At 43.0% G+C, this 19,136-nt stretch overlaps 1 protein-coding gene across 1 annotated transcript in view; it reads left to right on the top strand.

Annotated features, from left to right (window-relative positions):
* Window positions 1–19,136, top strand: part of LOC120569501 (titin-like) — a 276,128-nt gene that overhangs the window by 58,018 nt on the left and 198,974 nt on the right. Inside the window, 20 exon segments of the mRNA XM_039817355.1 lie at window positions 1,879–1,929; window positions 2,449–6,072; window positions 7,337–7,615; window positions 7,845–8,411; window positions 8,639–8,920; window positions 9,215–9,493; window positions 9,592–9,873; window positions 9,962–10,240; window positions 10,331–10,618; window positions 10,740–11,018; window positions 11,127–11,408; window positions 12,152–12,430; window positions 12,791–13,069; window positions 13,513–13,797; window positions 13,884–14,165; window positions 14,654–14,932; window positions 15,026–15,280; window positions 16,328–16,606; window positions 16,830–17,111; window positions 18,282–18,560. Of these exon segments, the coding sequence (XP_039673289.1) occupies window positions 1,879–1,929; window positions 2,449–6,072; window positions 7,337–7,615; window positions 7,845–8,411; window positions 8,639–8,920; window positions 9,215–9,493; window positions 9,592–9,873; window positions 9,962–10,240; window positions 10,331–10,618; window positions 10,740–11,018; window positions 11,127–11,408; window positions 12,152–12,430; window positions 12,791–13,069; window positions 13,513–13,797; window positions 13,884–14,165; window positions 14,654–14,932; window positions 15,026–15,280; window positions 16,328–16,606; window positions 16,830–17,111; window positions 18,282–18,560 (8,991 nt within the window).

The raw sequence follows: 19,136 nt of genomic DNA, 5'->3' as shown, positions 1-19,136 counted from the left end.
TTTTATTTTGAAGTTTGGCTCCAGTCAAGCTTGCATGATTGACACAGGAAACCAGCCACTGTCCACTCTCTCCCTGATCATGACTGATCCTCAACGCTCCACTCCAATCAAGCTGTGACCTGAAGAAATCACAGCCACAATGATGTTTTGACCTAATTATTCTACTCTTTTTTACTGCCCAGATGAAAAAGCCTTAGCTAGTGGGACTGATGCTATGCTAAGTCAGAGACTGGAGACTCGGACGGAGAGTTTCAGCTCTCTGTCGGCGGGACAAACCGCCCACAGTGTTGAGTTTACCGAGACGGTCTCTGAGAGTTCCTCCGTTTCTTGGAGGACGGTTGAGATTCAGATGGAAATGGAGACGGAGATGCAGAGCATAAGCTCGGTGGAGAGCATTTTTGATACCAAACTCTCAGCCAGCCCCAAACTGCTGATGGAAATGAGCGACGTCCAGGTGCAAAGTGGCGACATGGCTGAGTTCAGCTGCTCGTTCGACGGGCAGCCATTCACCGGGGTGGTATGGGATCATAACGGCCGGAGTGTGGCCGAAACAGAGAGGGTGAAAAGCTCTCAGATTGGGGGATTGTTGTCCCTGGTCATCAAAGGTGTTGGCGTGGCGGACCAGGGTCGGTACTGCTGCACCGCCACCAACCAACACGGCCAGAACTGCTCCTCTGCCCAGCTCACTGTTGAAGGTGGTTAATCTTTGTTTTGTTTTTTTATCATCTGGTCCATTTAAACTCTCCACCTGCTCTTCCTGCTTCGTCCCATCCCCTCATTATTTCATATTTCCTCTTAGCCTGTAACCCGTTAGACTGTAATAGAATAACTCGCTTTCTAATCTAGTTTATTCTCTTCCTGCTGTTGCAAGCTTCACCTCGCTAACCTCATCCATCCATCCTACTAAACCCTCTTTAGTGTTTCGAGCCTTATAAACTCTGACCCCTAATTACTCTCCCTAACTTTATTCTCACCCAGCTAAAGAAGCGAATCTCAAAGCAGAAACCCCAATCCCTTCCGATTCCCTGCGTAAAGTGTCTCAGACGGACAGGGATGCCGCTAGAGATCCCCCTGACCAAGACAAGCAGGAGGCGGTGGAGAAGCCGGGACCATTGCCTCCATCTTCCCAGAGACCGTACAGCCTCATCAGCCACCTGTATTTCCCGGACGTTTTGCCTCATGACAAGCGAGGGCAGCGCCTCTCCAGCTGCCCCGAGTTCTTGATCAAACTGCCCCCAGAGCTGCTGATCAGAAACAGAAACATAGACAGCGACAGCGGCTCATTGTATTGCGTTATGAAGGGGCTTCCCACTCCATTTGTCCTTTGGCTTTACAACCGGTTGAATGTTGACGATTCTGTGTCTTACTCTGTGAAACATGACGGCCCCCTGTGCTGTGTAAATGGGGGCTCTTACACTTGCAAAAATGTCAACTCAGCCGGAGAAGCTGTGATGAAAGGTTGGCATCTGCATGCTTTTGGTCCTTCTGCTCGCTCGGGCTTTTTTGGTTTGGCCCACCACTCATTCACACTGCTTTCCTAGACACTTCTTCACACGGTGGCACCACTTCTTCTTCAACAAGGTTTTAACTACTGTGTTTAGCAGAGGTCGCTGACCTTTGGGTCCTGCTTTACTGACTAAAACACGGAAAAAAAAGAGACACTCATATCACTGAGTATTTCCCACAAAAGCCAGACGTGCTGCACACTAAAGACCAAAAGGAAGCATGCAAGAATTTCAGTTTAAAGAAAAAAAAAGAAAAAAAAATGGATGATATGGATGCACGACGTGTCACTTATTCTAACAGTCTTGCACCATATGAGACTTTATGTGCAGTTCTGAGTGTGTTTTTGATTTGTAAATGTTTGTGTCTTTACAGTAACTGCAGCGGAGCACGAACCTAAGACTCAGACAAAGGAGGAAGTGAAAGGTAAATATAGTTTCATGTGAGCAGGGAAGTCTTTGTCCGTGACGTAAAAGTGTTTATTTCTTATCAAAGATTGTATGTTTATTGTTTTGACTTTGTCTTCAGGTTGCACTGGTAAGAATGTTTTTTTAATTACTTTATGCAATGTTCTTTCACCATCTTCCAGATAATCGTTAGCTTCTTAGTCCATTGCACATTTTTATACTTTTTATATTTATATTATATATATATATATATATATATATATATATATATATATATATATTATTATTATTATTTTAGGAAGCAAAAACGTGGAGCAATGGTATGATTAAGAAACACCTTTGAAAAATACTTTCCACCACGTGGACTTTTTATTTTATAAAGGAGACTTTTATGAGTAACATTTGTCAGATTTTCTGTTGCATTTTTTCGGAAGATTCACCGTTGTTTGTCTCACAAAGTGCTTGTTCTATGAGTGCAGCTGATTATATTGTGGTTGGAGTGTCTCACTTTACTTTAAATTGTGATTATCCCACTCAGCCTTCACTAGCTCAACCGTCACAGTGGAAGAGGAAACCCAGGAGTCGTACTACACTGGCCTAAAGTTAGCAGATAAAACCAGAACACTTGAACTTAAGCCAGATTCCAAACGCTACTCCAGCACTTTGGCAAAGAAAAAAGAAAAGCCAGTTTTCCTCAGCGAACTTTCTCCGGCAGCTGTGACTGTTGGAGAAACTGCAATGTTGACCGTCACGGTTTCTGGTTTCCCAAAGCCTGCTGTTCAGTGGTTCCACAACGGGCAAACTATAACAAGTTCGTCCGTGTACACATTTGTTCAGGAGCGAGACGAGTATAGCTTGGTCATTACAAAAGTTCGAAGGGAGTTTGAAGGAGAGTACTCGTGTACTGTCAGCAATAGATTTGGCCAGTCGACTTGCACTTCTTATTTGCATGTTCAGGTGAAGGAGCCAGAAAAGGAGGAACAAGTTGACAGGAGAACATTTGTACCAACTGGCAAACCGCCAGAATTCACTAAAATTATAGAGTCTCTTCAGTTGTCTGAGGGAGGTCAGGCTTTCTTCAGGTACATTGTGACCGGAGATCCTCTCCCTGAGGTTCAGTGGCTCAAAGGTAGCGTACACATTCAGCCGAGTGGGTTCTGCATCATTGTGAACAACCCAGATGGATCAGGCTTTATTAATATTAAGAGTGTCAAACAAGAGCACAGCGGCGTCTACACCTGCAAGGCCTCCAACCAACATGGGGAAGCCTCTTGCACCGCAGAGCTGCTGGTGCTCCGTGAAAAAGTTCAGGAAAAGAAACTAAAAGGTTTGCAAATATCCATGACTGAACAAACCACAGAATCCCGATTATATCAGGAAAGAACTCTGTCTGATCAGATGATTTATACTATTAGCACTGAAGACCGGCAGATTATTCCCAGCGAGGAAGTGGGAACCCTCAGAGAGCTCAATATCTCTGCTGCCACCCTTCACCGAGAGCAGCTTACCCACCAGGCCGCTGTACTGCAGTCTCATGAAATACAAGAGCGGGTTTCTTTGGCTCCCACTCTTCCACCTCAGGTCTCTGCTGTTCCTGTGAAACAGCTTCACATGGCGACTTTCTTGTCTTCCGTCCAGGAGAGACAAAAGATCACTGAGCAGCACTCCGAACGGATTCTCAGCCCTGAGATCATAGAACTCGAATTAGCCAAAGAGCAGCCGTCAAAACTAATGTCTGCCACATCTGAAGAGTTCCTCCCACTTACTACGGTGAGAGCCGAGGCCTTGACGGACCTGGCCACAGAGCATGTGAAGACTTTAAAGGAACCGAGGCAGCTTGTTACTAGTCACCAAGTAGAGCCCAATCTGCCCATCCTTGATGAAACTTTAGGCGTCACCCACAGGCCAGAGGAAGAGAGGAGTTTCAGAGTCACAGAGGGGGTTAAGATTTTATACACGGCTCAGTCTACAGGGCAACTGCCACTCACAGAAAGACACTCTGAGCCTTTGCCAGATTTAGATGCAGCCACTAAACTATTGGTTGAGAAAGAGCAATCAAAGCCAGTGGTAGCACCAGTGAGCGAATCTAGACTGGCGTTATCCAAGGAGCAGACATTTGAAATGCACAGACCAGAGCAGGAGAGCATCACTCCACACAAAGACGTGGTCTACAAGTCAGGTATAGTTGCTGAAGAAAAGTTTGAACTCCAAGGTGAACAGACAGGACAGTTACCAGGGATAGCTTCTTCTGTGTGTCTGCAACCTCAGAAAGAAGGAGAAAGACTTCTGAATCTGCAGGTTATCAGTGATCAAGATGTCTTGCAATCTGAGGGTAGGTTCAGCAGCGAAAAGCCATCTACAGAGCAGGCGGCAGCAAGGAAGAGTCCAACTTTGTTGTATTCAGTGACTCAAGAAGAGCAAAGAACTGCAGTTTGCGAGGCAACCTTAGAGTTCTCAGCAAAGACAGATGCCACATCTGTTCAGCCGAAGAAAGAGTTACCGCCAAAAAAATACCTCCAGTCGATTCATTCTTTTTCTGTGTTACCAAAAGAAGGAATACTTACGATCACCAAACCCGACGGGCAGATGGCAACACAGAAACAGGAAAAGGCTAGAAGGCATGCAGCTACCTCAGAGGAGAGAAGGGAGATCACAGCAGAGTATCACAAAGATCTTGATGTGTCGGTGACCGGGTTTCAGTCACAGCTTCGAACTGAGCCCAGGCCTTCGAGCATCCTCACAGTCTCCTCCCAGCCAATGCAGCTGCCGAAGGAGACGCCTTTTGTAAGCGAAGTCAAGCAGCAGCGAGCGCTAGTCCAGAAAGAGGACAACTGGAATATCATGCATTCTTTGAACGTCACAGAAACTCACAGTCTAGAGGAAGGTCACACTATTAGCCTTAAAACTAATGAGAAATTCAAGCCTGAGATGAAAATAGAGCCTAAGATACCTAAAAAAACTATTTTTATAGAGGAGAAGGCAGTTGCCACAGAAAGCTGTACTGTCTTAGAAGCCGCTGAGCAGGACTTTGCAGTCCAGATCCAGGAGGGCCAGTCGGTGCGACAGTCAGTGTTGCTTGAAGAAAAGCAGGTCATTATGGGAGAGAAGTCAAGTGAGATACATAAATCTGAGGGCTCGACCGTCAGCATCCTGACGCAGCCTAAAGGAGTTCTGTTTGTTCACGAGTCTCTTGACACTCTGACTCTACCTAAAGAACTTAACTTTGTCATTCAAATTCCCAAACCTTCAAGCTTGAATGTACGATGTCAGCTCAGAGACGCTCTTCAGTCGGCTGTGGCCAGTGATCAACCGGTGTTACTAGCCGATATTGTAGGACGGTTAGAGGCAGTGGAGGTACAGGAAGTGAAGGTTCAGAGAGAGCCCAAACTAGCCACATCTACATACCTGATTACTACTCCAGGCGCCCCCATGGAGATCACGTTGTCTTTTGAAGGGGAATACCCTCAGACAGCTGACCTAAGGTCTGAACTCCAGGTAGCTTTGCATGCAATGGTTTTCCAGGAGCAGCAAAGTCTTACAGCAGAGCAACCAGACACCATGCAGACTGACAAGCCTCAAAAAGCGCTCGTTCTCTCAGCACCCTCCAAAGAGGTGTTGTCATCTGTGGTAGACACCATGATGGTTGCAGAGAGTGCAGTTGGATTTCCTCCTGCTTCATCTCAGTCTGCAGCTGTCAAAACTGAAGCCAGGGCTTCATTTCAAAGTGCAACTGTTATGAGTCGGTCTGAGATTCATGAGTCTAGGCAGGTGGGTCAAGTTCCTGTTGAACAACATGTGGACATTTTTGTCCACAAAGAAACCAGAGAGGAGTTTCTATCAGAGGCAATCATGATCAGCGAGTCCTCTGACAGTATGGTAGATTATCCTGTTGTCATTGAAAATCTGGAAGACATTTGTGCTGAGGAAAACAGCAAGGCCAAATTTACAGCCACCATAAAGTACGTCACCAAAGTCAACTGGTTTTTCAATGGCCAATTGGTGGAATCTGGCAAAGAGTTCAAGTGTTCCAAAGACCACGACACATACACACTAGTTATCAACAAAGTTGTCAAGGAGAAGCATCAAGGAGAGTATGTCTGTGAGGCTGAGAATGAAGCCGGCAGGACTACAACATCTTCAAGACTCACTGTGGTCTCGAAAGGTTTGATGATGGGCAATTATTTGATATCATCATCAACTAACTTCACACTGTGAATTTCCATTCAGTTCTGTTGTCTGCAAACTTCAAACATAACTCAAACCTTATATGAACTTGGGACAGTGTTTATGAGTTGAATGCCCACGAAATCCTTTAAAAGACTGAAACTGAAAACACAAGGCCTCTTAAGGCTTATTTGGGTATTTTCCCAAGTAATTTGGATGTTTGAGGTTTTAATCAGACAGCAGTGACATCCTCACTTTTCCTTTAAGCACATCCATTCCTCCACATGCATATCACCCCATATGATATAACCATCCATTAGTCCTTCCAATGAATCACCTTTGACTAGAGGTGTTCCATACCATTTTTTTTTCCTTTCTGATACCTGAACTTGCGTATTGGCCGATACAGGGTACCAAATGTGGAGAGGGCTGGGTATCGCCAATGATTTCCCAAATCGATTTGATTCACAAAGCCCAATTCAATTACATTTGTGATTAGATATCAGTCAGGTTAGGGAAATTTAAGTTACAATACCAATTCAACTTGGATATAAAAGAGACTCTCAGAGAACTTCCGCTGTAAATTGTACAAGCAAGAAGCAACCCTCCAGATTAATGTTTACATTAAGAACTGAGCCCCAAAAAGTTAGCTTAAAAAATGTTTTACTTCTACATCCATGCTGAAAAGGCAGATATCAAAAGATCCATTTATGGATATGATATTATTGGTATCATTGTTCTTATGGCCTGGCTCAGGTTTGAGAGATTGAATGCCAGAGACATTTCTTTTATTATCTACTTTGACAGTCATAATGGAAAAAACATTCATAATCTACTTTAAAGTATATTTTTTCGGTCTAAATTACATGGTATCGGATCGGTGCATGGACTTAGACGCATACTTGCTGATACAGATACCAGTTTTTCAGGCTGTGTCTGAGGCATTTCCGATGGTGGTATCAGTATTGAAAAAACTCTACCTTTGACTTCATATCTTGAAACACCCATCAGTCCTCATTCGTGGTCCATTCCTCTTTGCATGCTTTCTCTCCTTTTCTTATTGCAGAATCACTTTCATCACATCTTCAACCCAAACCTAATACCATTTTTCTTCTCTACAGTCACAACCGGATAACTTTGTTTGTCACTTTCCATCCCAGGTTCACTACATCACCACCTCCAGTAGAAACTTTTTTGCTTCCATTTTGACTGCTTCTGTTTACTTACGTTGTATTTTTTTTTCTTTCTTTCCAAAAACACAGTGAAACCTGTGTTCAGGCACAGAATTGTCCCTGTGGAGATCAACATTGGCAACCCTGCCAAGTTTGAATGTGAAACTGAGGATGCTCCGAATGTGAGCTTCAAGTGGTTCAAAGATGGACACCAAATCAAAGAGAGTGACAAATACAGGATTATCAGTCGCTTCAGTACTTCCTCTCTGGAACTTCTGAACCCAAACAAGGACGATAGCGGTGAATACACCTGCAAGGCGTCCAATCAGCATGGTGGTGACGAATGTTCTGCCTCTCTCGTTGTGACAGGTATGAGCAACGCATGTTTCCTTCTTATTTGCTGGTTGAGTTTGGAGCTGTTGTTGATGTCTTTTGTTGTTGTTTCCTGGTTGAAACTTTGCGTTTCGTTTGCTTAATTGTGATCGTTTTTCAAGATTTCTTGCTGCTGCTGGTCTGTATTTGTCCAATTGGCTGGTGTTGGTGAAGGTAAATGAACATGTTACCACTAATGTGTTTCTCTTTTTCTAAATTCTTATAGAGCATTGCCCCCCTGCCTTTATAACTAAACCTGAGCCTCAGACTGTGTATGTTGGAAAGAGGGCAATGATACAGTGTGTAATAACAGGATCTGCCCCACTGAATGTTGTCTGGCTCAAAGACAACCAGGCCTTGCCCAAAGTGTCGACACACTACCAAACATCGTGTGAAAAGAATAAGCACACTCTTGAGATAACCAAACTTTTGCCAGGTGATATGGGGCTTTATGTGTGCAAGGTGTCCAATAATGTTGGGACAACCGAGTGCAGCACGGAGCTGCGTGTTATTGATAAACCCAACTTTGTAAAGCCCCTGGGTCCGATCGCGGCTGTGGTCGGCGCTCCTCTGCACCTGGAGTGTCAGGTGGATGAGGACACTGGAGTAAGTGTCACCTGGACCAGAGATGGTAGAAAAGTCCATCAGTCTCCAGACTGTAAACTGTCTTTTGAGGATAAGACAGTTACTCTTGATATCCTAAAGACCACACTGAAAGATTGTGGAAATTATGTGTGTACGGTGACAAATGAAGCTGGAAGTGAAAGCTGCTCCACCTCGGTCAAGGTCCAAGGTAAGAGATGTCTGTCTAGTTAATGTTCATGGCTACTGCAGAATTTGAAGCTGATGCCAATCTGCAGTATTGATAACTAATGTAATTGTGTTCTGTGGTGTTCAATTTCAATGGTATAAGTGCAGCTTTAACTTCTTAAATATCTTCTCTTTCAATGCTGGGTTGTTATTTTTAAATTACTTCTTTTGACTTCATATCGGCTCTTTTTTAACTACACACCTCTCCAGAACCGCCAGTCTTTGTAAAGAGGCTGGAAGCCACCTCCGTTTGGAAGCAAGGCAGCACTGCACGTCTGCAGTGTGTCATCAAAGGATCCCCTGAACTTCACACGTCCTGGTTCTTTAATAACATCGAGTTGCATGCTGGTGGCAGATATGATATCAGTCTGAAGGACGGTGTCACAACTCTTGAGATAAAGGATGTCATGTTGAGTGACAGTGGGAACTTTACCTGTGAGGTTCTCAATGAGTCTGGGTGTGAAAGCTGCAGCACTAAAGTAGCAGTGAAAGGTGTGTAGACTAATTGTATGTGTCCACAGGCGTGTTTTGTTGATGGCAGTAATTGTTGGACGCCCCTGATTTGCATAAAGTAGCCTAGATTCAACTTTACACAAATGAGAAGCGGGCAACATGAGGCCCTGTCTCTGGAAAGCATGCAATGCATTGCACAGCTGATTACAGACACAATAAATGGGAACGTGGAAATGCTGCCTGTGGACACGTACCTTAAAGCTCTTTTATTACAGAACAAAATTTAGAGTCAGAATAAGAACCCATCTAACTGAACTATCTGTCCCTTTTTAGAACCGCCATCTTTCAGAAAGGAGTTACTCTCCTTAGAGGCAGTCAGAGGATCTGTAGCTGTATTGGAGTGTGAGATTTCAGGCTCTACGCCATTCGAGGTGACCTGGAAAAAGAATAAGAAAAGCCTGTCAGCAGATAAGAAGTACAGAATAGTGTCGCAGGGGTCCCTGACCTCACTGGAGATCCACTCATTTGAGAGCGCTGATGCTGGTGAATATGAATGTGTCGTATCAAACGAGGTTGGGTCAGTAACCTCAAAGTCATTGGCTAAACAGAGAGGTTAGTGACATAAGGACATACAGGACAAACTTTAATTATAATTACTGTACTCCTCTTGGCAGCTGTTTATATCGTTATCACTTACACTGTTATTTCAGAGCCACCAATGTTCTCAAAGAGGATTGAAAGTGCGACAGCAGTGTTGGGAAATACAGTGAAGCTACAGGGAACCCTTAAAGGATCAGCTCCCATCACTATCAAATGGATGAAAGATTCTGAGCTGCTAAGAGATGATGATCCAAATGTCAAAATGGCTTTTGAGAACAACATTGCTAGCATTTCCTTCTCATCTGTTGAGATAAAGCACGGCGGCAAGTATGCTTGCCTTGCCGAAAATGAGGCGGGACAGCAGAAATGTGAAGCTGTCTTAACAATTCAAGGTTAGGACACATTCCTATTTATTAGAAGTTATGTTTAAAAGTTCATATGTACGATGTTTTTAACTCTAAAACTCACGTTATATTATAGAACCAGCTAGAATCTTAGAGAAAGCAGCATCCATCAGTGTGACTGCAGGAGATTCTGCCACATTGGAGTGCACAATTTCTGGAAGCCCAGACCTCAAAGTGAAATGGTTTAAAGACGGCAAAGAGATGATCAGTGGCCGTAAATATAAGATGACTCTGAAGGACAATGTTGCCTCCATGAAGATTCTTACGGCAGATAAAGGAGACACTTCAGAGTACAAGATGGAGGTGTCAAATAAAGTCGGAAAAGACGAGTGCACCTGCTCAGTCACTGTTATAGGTTAGTTTTAGCCAATAATACAAGTTTATTAACAACCTAAAGATGTGTCCCTTGGTGACAGTTATATGTATGACATATTTCTTTACACAGATCGTGCAGTTCCACCATCCTTCACCAAAACTCTAAAGAAAGTGGACGGGAGTATTGGTAGTAATGTTACGTTGGAATGCAGAGTTGCTGGATCTCAGCCGATGGTTGTTTCTTGGTACAAAGACAATAAAGAAATCCGCAGCAATGACAAATATAAGCTTGATTTCAGTGAGATTAAAGCCTCTCTGACGATAACCGGCCTGGAGCAAAGCGATGGTGGAGTTTATAAATGCCGGGCCTCTAATGATGCCGGAGAAAAAGAGACCAGTGGTTCTTTGTCCGTCAAAGGTCAGAAGAGTGGAATTACTTTGCCTTAAACCTGATATTAAACAGGCATTATGGCAGACATTTCAAATGATCAGAAGTTGTTGATTGGCTTTAAAAATGCATGCTCTTTTTCTTCCCCAAGAACCGCCAGTCTTCACAGTGAAACCTGAGTCCCAGGACACTTCACCAGGATCAAATGTTGTCATAAAATCAGCCTTTACAGGCTCAGCTCCTCTGGTTGTTAAATGGTTCAAAGAGGAGAAAGAGATTTTCACTGGGGGGAGATGTGTTATAAAGAAAGATGCCTCTTCAAGCTCTTTGGAGCTTCACTCTGTGAAACCCAGTGACTCGGCTAAATACACATGCCAAGTATCCAATGATGCTGGGAAGATGGATTGCACCGCAGCCCTCTTTGTGAAAGGTGCTGTTTCCTTCTTTCTTTCTTTCTTTCAAAAAAGCGATAGAGTAAACTGTTGTTTTCTTTACTTAACCTCTTGTTTTTACCAAAATTGTTGTTGTTAATTTACAGAAGCCCCAACATTTACAATGAAACTTGAGCCTTCACAGCTGCTGAAAACTGGACAGACTCTGAAGTTGTCCTGCAAAGTGCAGGGCACCCCTGTTATTAGCATCACATGGTTTAAAAATGGCTCAGAAATCGCTTCTGACAGCAGACACACGATGTCCTTCGACAGCTCTTTAGCAACTCTGGAGGTAGAGAACTGCTCTGTAGACGATAGTGGAGATTATGTCTGTACGGCGTCCAGCGAGGCCGGCAGAGAGCAGTGCAGCAGCTCAATCACAGTGAAAGGTTAGTTCAGTTTAAGTAGACTTCTTCAGAGAGTTTACCCTGTTTTTTTCTTAGACAAACTTGTCTGGTCCACATTGTTCTTTAACATGTTCAATGCTGCCTATGCTGTAGGCCTGTCAACGAATATTCTAAATTGTAAAAAGAAATATGAAATTAATATGTGATTGTGAAAACAAAAGCAAGAGAGTCGGCGTGTTGGTGACATTTCTATCATGCAGCTGGCGCCAAACCGGAAGGAAACAAACCTGAGGGTAAAGCAAGGTGGCACAAAGACGACAACGAAAGTGTGTAACTGAAGAGAAACCAGGAGTAAATTCATGAACTTCTGTCCATAATGAGCGATGCCAATATCGTCGGACAAATTAAAGGAAAAGCGAGAGACTCAGTGGTTTATAATTATTAATTAGGACATCCAACCCTGCCCTTCATTTTTAATGTGTGACTCGGTTTAGTTTGTAAACCTAATCTAAAGGTTTATGTTGATTGCCGACTCTAAATTGTGTTCCTAAGTTCTTCAAGAACCAAACTGTGTTTGAGTCGCTGCTCTGGAATTTGCTTCCCAACATATTGCCGCAAAACAATGCATTTCATTGGTGCATTGACTTTGGAGATAACCATTGCAAGTGGAGATTGTTTGTTTCAATGTTAAGGCTCTGAACAGCTAAATGAATTCTGTGGACCAGAACTTACTCCTCAGCCCTCTATTGCCTTTAAATAAAACATTTATTATCTTTGTTTTATAGAACCTCCTGTGTTTGTGAGGCCTTTCGAATCATCTGAGCTTGTAAAGGGATCCGACACTATCTTGAGAGGAACCGTTTCAGGTTCCCCTCCATTTGAAATATGTTGCTACCTCAATGATAAGCTGATCAGAAACGACAAAAGACATAAGATCAGTGTTGAAAACGACACAGTGACTCTTCAAATCTCAAACTGTGAGACTGGAGACGCTGGGACGTACCAGTGCACTGTTGCAAATGATGTTGGGGAGACATCTTGTTCTTGCCAGATTTCACTAAAAGGTTAGTCAAAGGACAGAGTCAAATGCTGCAGAAAGTTATCTGTCTATGTGTTTCCCAATTGCTTATGAATGAAGTTTTTATGCAAATTCAAGCAATTGCATTTTGGACCCATGCTGGCAGTGAACAATGTGTGATAACAAATGTAATCTAGGCACCATAATGTTTTCTCTGAAGTGCCATAGTCCTAAATAGTTTCATATTATTATAATTTGTGAGGTTATAAGGTTGCTGCACTTGTCCTTGTTATTTACAGCCAGTAGAAGGTTAGATCAGGGATGCAAAGATTTGCAATGTGGATCATCTGTTTTTGTGTGAATTCTCCTGTAGCCTACAGCCTCATCTGTGGTCTTCTCTCACTAGAATCACCATCATTTGTTGAGAAACTAGAGGATATAACCTGCATGGTGGGCTCTGATATCTCAATGAAGTGTGTGTTGTCTGGATCACTTCCCATGACTCTCTCCTGGATCAAGGATGATCAGGAGCTCACAGAAGACGAGCATGTTAAGATGTCCTATGATTCCAAAAGTGCCATGTTGTATTTGAAAAATGCTCGGTTATCACACGGCGGGAAATATGTCTGTCAGGCACAGAACAAAGCCGGGACTCAGAGATGTGCCGCTGTGCTCATAGTGACAGGTTTGTAGGATGTTTGTTACTTGTCTGAACTGCTGTTGCTTTCCTGTCAAGCTTGATGTTTTGTCTGTCGCATTAATACCTGTAAAGGTGGATTCATGGTTGTACATATAGTCTCTGCACAAAGCCGACGCCTTGTGAGGATATATACTTGTGTGCTGGTGTGTCTGCGTCTTTCTAGCGTATCTCTTTAAGAGAATAACAGCCACTATGTGTTTCTCCAAAAGTTGAATGTGTCTCAACTTAATTACAGTATTAAAGAAAAAACAAAACAAAAAATTAATATGCGAATCCCAAAATTAAAAATGGAATACTTACCACACAAACGAATATCAGAATAATCAAAGATTCTGATCCAGCCCTAGAATTTAAACTTGCAGTTTAAGGCATAATCACATTATACATGTTGGTGTGCATGTTATAATACAAATGTTGTCCACCAACAGAACCACCGTACATTCTTGAAAAGCCTGAATCCATGAACGTTTTGCCTGGCTCAAAGGTTACGTTTAATGTTCGTGTCTCTGGCACGCAACCGCTGACCATCAGATGGTTTAAAAACCAGACAGAGATTTTATCCAGTGCTGACTGCTCCGTTATCAAAGACAAAGACTACACATCATGCTCACTGGAGATTTTCTTTGCCAAAGCTTCTGATTCTGGGGAATATGTCTGTGAAATGCAGAATGATGTGGGCTCAACTTCCTGCCAGGCAATGCTCTTTGTTAAAGGTTAATACTGGTTTATCACCTTTATCACTTTCTTTATTTTGTAGTGATCAAAATACTTGAGTAAATTCTTAATTCATTTCTTTCAGAACCTCCTTTTTTCATGGAAAAACCTGAAGGTGTATCAGTAGTAAGAGTGGGAGACAGTAATGTGTTTGAGTGCAAGGTTGCTGGTTCTCCAGCGATCTCTGTGCGTTGGTTCAGAGATGGAGCTGAGATTCACCAAAGTGTCAAACACAAGATGTCGTTTCGTAACGCTGTAGCCACATTAGAGATTTGTCAAGTTAGTGAAAATGACAACGGGAAATACTTCTGTGAAGCCTGCAACGAAGCAGGCACAGAGAGTTGCACTGTTGAGCTAGAAGTGAAAGGTTGGTTTTCCTTTACATGTTTACATATTGTCAGAGTTTCAGTTAAAGTTGAGAACAAATTAAATATGACATCACTGATACAAATGAAAGGTTGCTTTAGTATGATTTGCTTTGTTATTTCAGAGCCTCCTTTGTTTGCTGAAGAGCCGACATCTATCGAGGTTGTAAAAGGTTCCACAGCAGTGTTTGCTTACAAAGTTGCAGGAAGTGCTCCTTTTAAAATCATATGGTTCAAAGATAAAAAGCAAATCCAATCCAGCCAAAAGTACATTATCGCTTTTAGCGAAAATGTGAGCTTGAAAATCCAGGGCTGTAAAGAGGAAGATGTTGGTACTTATGAGTGCGTTGTAGCCAATGAGGTTGGAAGTTGTACTAGCTTTGGAGCGTTGTCTCTGAAAGGTTGGTTTTACTTATGGCTGTACATCACACTGACATACGTTACAGCACTGTACACTTTCTGGTTTTACAATATCTTTTCTTTGTATTAGTCCCTCCAATGTTTGTTAAGAAGATAGAAAATATCTCCACTATTCTGGGAGATGTAGCGGTCTTTCGCTGCACCGTGGACGGCTCTCTGCCTCTCTGTGTACAATGGCAAAAAGACGAGAACTGTATCGCAGAGGATCCAACGATTGAGAGATGGTTTGAGAACAAAGAGGCCACTCTGAGGATTCCTGCCTGTGAGGCGACTCACAGTGGGAAATACACCTGCCTGGTTGTAAATGACGCGGGGCAGGACAGATGCTTTGCCACGCTTAAAGTGCAAGGTAGCTCTGCTTCATGCTTGATTCTTCTGCATAACGTTATAGGGAGTTTTAAATGCAGTAACAAATTCTTACCTCTTTTTCTCGGTGTTGTAGAACCACCTATCATCCATGAAAAGCCAGATGTAATCAAAGTGACTCGTGGAGATCCGGTTAGTCTTGAGTGTAGAGTAGCTGGAAGTCCTCAGATCAGGGTAAGATGGACTAAAGAAGGCAAAGAGCTCCAGTCAAGCAGGAAACATCATCTCTACTTTGATAACAACCTCAGCAGTCTTAACATACAGTCGTCTCAGCTAGAAGACAGCGGAGAGTATCTGTTCGAAGCCACAAACTCTTTTGGGATTTGCAGATGTAAAGTCATGCTCGTTGTTTTAGGTTTGTAAAATACTCTTCAACTTGTTTTAGAACAAATTGTTTGTGTTTTATCTTTGACTCTAATGATCTTTTACTATCACTTTAAACAGAAGAAATCATTCCACCGACGTTCGTTAGGAAATTAAAAAACATTCAAGAAATGATGGGTTCAGTGGTTACCTTGGAGTGCAAAGTGGCCGGCTCTCTTCCGATATCAGTTGAGTGGAGAAAAGGGAAAGAAAATATCAGCAAGAGCTCCAAATATGAACTTCTGTGCATTGGAAATACCGTGTCGCTGAAGTTCAAACTGAGCGAGGGCGCTGATACGGGAGAATATTCCTGTAAAGTTATCAACAAAGCAGGCAGCTGTGTGTGCAGTGGCGTTCTTACAGCTAAAGGTTAGCCTTCAAAGGTTGAACTTTGAGTTTTTTTCTGACCAATAGCTAACCCTTGTTAACCGTTAACTGACAAGCAGGCAACGGAGTCCCAAATCACCCGGCAAAGACGCTCTGAAGTACTTTCTGCTCTCAAGCGCCTACACATGATCCGCGGTAAAACTGCTCTGCTCCGGCCGTGTCATTGGTTCCTACGGGGAGAGCGGTGCTGCCCAAGTAGGCGTCACGCACCGCTCGGAAATGCTGCCGAGTGATGCGCTTAAAATTAAAATTACTTCAACTTTGAACTTTCAAGGCGCAACCAATTCTAGAAGCAATGATGACATTATGATATATCTGTGCTGGCCATGTGTCTCTGCTTTGCGCCATACCTCACGACTTTATCGCGGATCAGGTGTAGGAGGCTTCAGCGTCCGCGGACAGCTTGTACGGGTTGTGTAGCCACGATGTTGTTTGCCTTGTCATGGAAACATGCAAACAATTTACTGGAATTGCATAGCCTATTTTTGTTTTACACTGCAAAAAAGCGTTCGGTCAATCTTCTTGTGGGTTAACGGTTAAACGGTCATTAACATCCCTAGCTGACTTAATACATCTTTCAACTCAAAGGCTGTTAGTCATTGTAATCATTTTCCTGTGTGGGTTTTAGTGCCACCAAGTTTCGTAGCTGAGCCTGAATCTCAGGCGGTTGTTCCAAAGTCGACTGTCCTCTTCAGAAGTGTCTTTGAAGGAACACCTCCATTTACCGTGAAATGGTTCAAGGATGACATCGAACTCATCTCAGGGCCATCGTGTACAATTAGACTGGAGAAATATTCTTCCTCTGCAGAGCTCTACTCGGTCGAGACTCTGCAGTGTGGGATTTATTCCTGCCAAGTTAGCAACGCAGCGGGCGCAGTGCAAAGTGCGGCAGAGTTGTTGGTGAAAGGTTGGACTTTATCTTTTTTTCGTCCACCTCGATCATCATCACCGTTATCAAGTTAACTCCATCTTTTTTCTCCATTTTCACAGCTTCTCTGTCTTCATTTTCTCCACCTGACCAACACACCATTTATTTTCAGAGTCATCGGTCACCATCCTCCATGCGTAACACTGATGCAGGTGTTACTTTATGCTGACCTTAGTAACTTAATTTTCTTTGACTTTTGCAGAACCCCCTCAGTTTGTCCTGAAACTTCCTCCCACTACCTTTGTGAAGCAGTGTGAGGGACATCGTTTCGAATGCAAGGTCACCAGCTCACGCTCTCTGAAGATGTGCTGGTACAAAAATGACCAAAAGATAACCGATGGAGGCAATTATAAAGTAATGTTTGTTGACTCGACTGCGTACCTCCAGCTGAACACCACAAGGTTTGCGGATAACGGAGTCTACTCCTTCGAGGCTCATAACGATGCTGGCAGTGTGAGCTGCAGCACCATTCTCACAGTCCAAGGTCAGCTATCGAACAGATATCTTTACTACACAGTTTTGTTTGTGGAAACAAAACGTCTGAACTCATATAGCATGAAAAAGAAGGAGTGAAAATCTGTCTAAAAACTTCAGTATGGATCCCAACAGCCCCCGTCTTCTGTGTTTTTCTGTGTACATGTTTTCCCCTATTTTTGGAATGACCTACGACACACCCTTTACCCTAAAGCAGGGGTAGGCAACCTGTTGCTTTTACCCAATCTCTAGTGGCTTCCTGTGGCATTTTAATTTTAATTTATTATTGTTGAAGGCCTAAAGTGATTCTTACATTCTCCATTGAGGCTACATAACATTTCAGTCAACTAAAATGTTCATCATAGTCTACGTAGGGTACATCTACAGCCCGGCTTTAGCAGTCTTGTTTTTCCTTAGACTAGCTCTGGATTCCAAATCCAAATAAAGAAAAGTCTTGGAGGAACATGGATCTTTTAAAAGTGCATAGACCGATTAATTGGCTTTCACAGCCAACGCTGCTTGTTTACCACAATCTGCGGCAAGAAACAACAAAACAACAAACGTAATACAACAAAAGTAGTATTGTACAACATTTCCAGAACAAGCACATTGCGTTTGCTGAAAGTATCCGGCTGGGGATGAGAGAAGGAAAGCAATTTCAGAACTTTTGCAGAAAACAAAGCACAGCAAATGTACTTTTAAGAATTGGATCAAATCTCCAAACTCCACTAGTGCTGATTTTTGCTAGACCATGAATACATGAAAGAATCATTCACTAAAATATCAAAGCACCTATTCCTAGACTTAAAAAACTAAACTGAGATATTTCAGAAAATATATGCGCCTCTCAGCAAAGACATCACCAATAAATGAACCCTAATTTAGAATTATTAGTTATGTTGATTTGCCAACTCAGACTTAATAGACTTTGTTACCCTCATTATAAGGCTTCTTTTTTGGGGCCGAAAATGGCTCTTCTGATAGTAAAGGTTGCCGACCCCTGCCCAATACCCTTGACTCACGTTTTCCATGCTAATTTCCCAGATTTTCCCTTCTCTCACTAATGATCTTTCTGTCAGTATCTGGATGGACTCCTCTAGCATGGAGTGAACTTAAGCATGACCCTCAACAAGAATTTCTGTTCTATGGAACTGACCGATATCTCTGATATATTTTCCAGAGTCCCCATCCTTTATCAAATCGCCAAGTCCAGTAGAGGGCGTTATAGGGAAAGACGCCAGCCTACACTGTGAGATGTATGGCACTCCACCTTTCCAGGTTAACTGGTACAAAGACAAAAGGCCACTGAAGGACAGCAGGAAATATAAGATTGTCAGTGTGGCCAGCTCTGCCACACTTCACATTATGAAACTGGGGCAAGACGATGCTGGTCTTTACGAGTGCAGAGTGTCAAACAATGTAGATAGTGCAACCTGTCGCACTACCATTAGCCTGAAAGGTTAGTACAGAATCAACCCGTTCTCAATCCCAACTTGTCAAATACTGAAGCTTGGTCAGTGGCCCTCAGTGTCAGAAACTGACGCAAAACTACCCCTTTAGCTCCCCACCGAAAATAAAAAAACACTGGACTTTTACCCAGGAGACGGGGGTTATGACCCTTTCTTGTCCCCTGTGTCACTTAAACGTATATTTTGTACCCCCACTAATGATCTTTTTCCAAACGTAACTTATTGGTTTTAGGTTGAAAAATGACGCCAAGAGTCCTGACCCAGAGCCTAAAAAATTGACACAAAGGGGCCAGCTCAGAGCATTACAAAGTGACACAAATAGGCTGTCCTATAGTGTTAAAAAGTGACACAAAGGGGCCGACCTAGAGCATTGACAAGTGATGCAAGGGGCCAACCCAGAGCGTTAAAAAGTGAGGCAAAGGAACCGACCCATAGCTTTAAAAAGTGACAGAAAGGGGCCAACCCAAAGCAATAAAAAGTGACACAAATAGGCCATCCCAGAGCATTAAAAAGTGACAACAAGGGGTCTTGACCAATCATGTTTGACGAGTTGGGAGGGAGAATGA

This window comes from Perca fluviatilis, chromosome 12 (genome assembly GCF_010015445.1).
Source record: "Perca fluviatilis chromosome 12, GENO_Pfluv_1.0, whole genome shotgun sequence".
Lineage (NCBI taxonomy): Eukaryota > Metazoa > Chordata > Actinopteri > Perciformes > Percidae > Perca > Perca fluviatilis.
The sequence above is the reverse complement of the archived record's forward strand: the minus strand, read 5'-3'. Positions and strand labels throughout refer to the sequence as shown.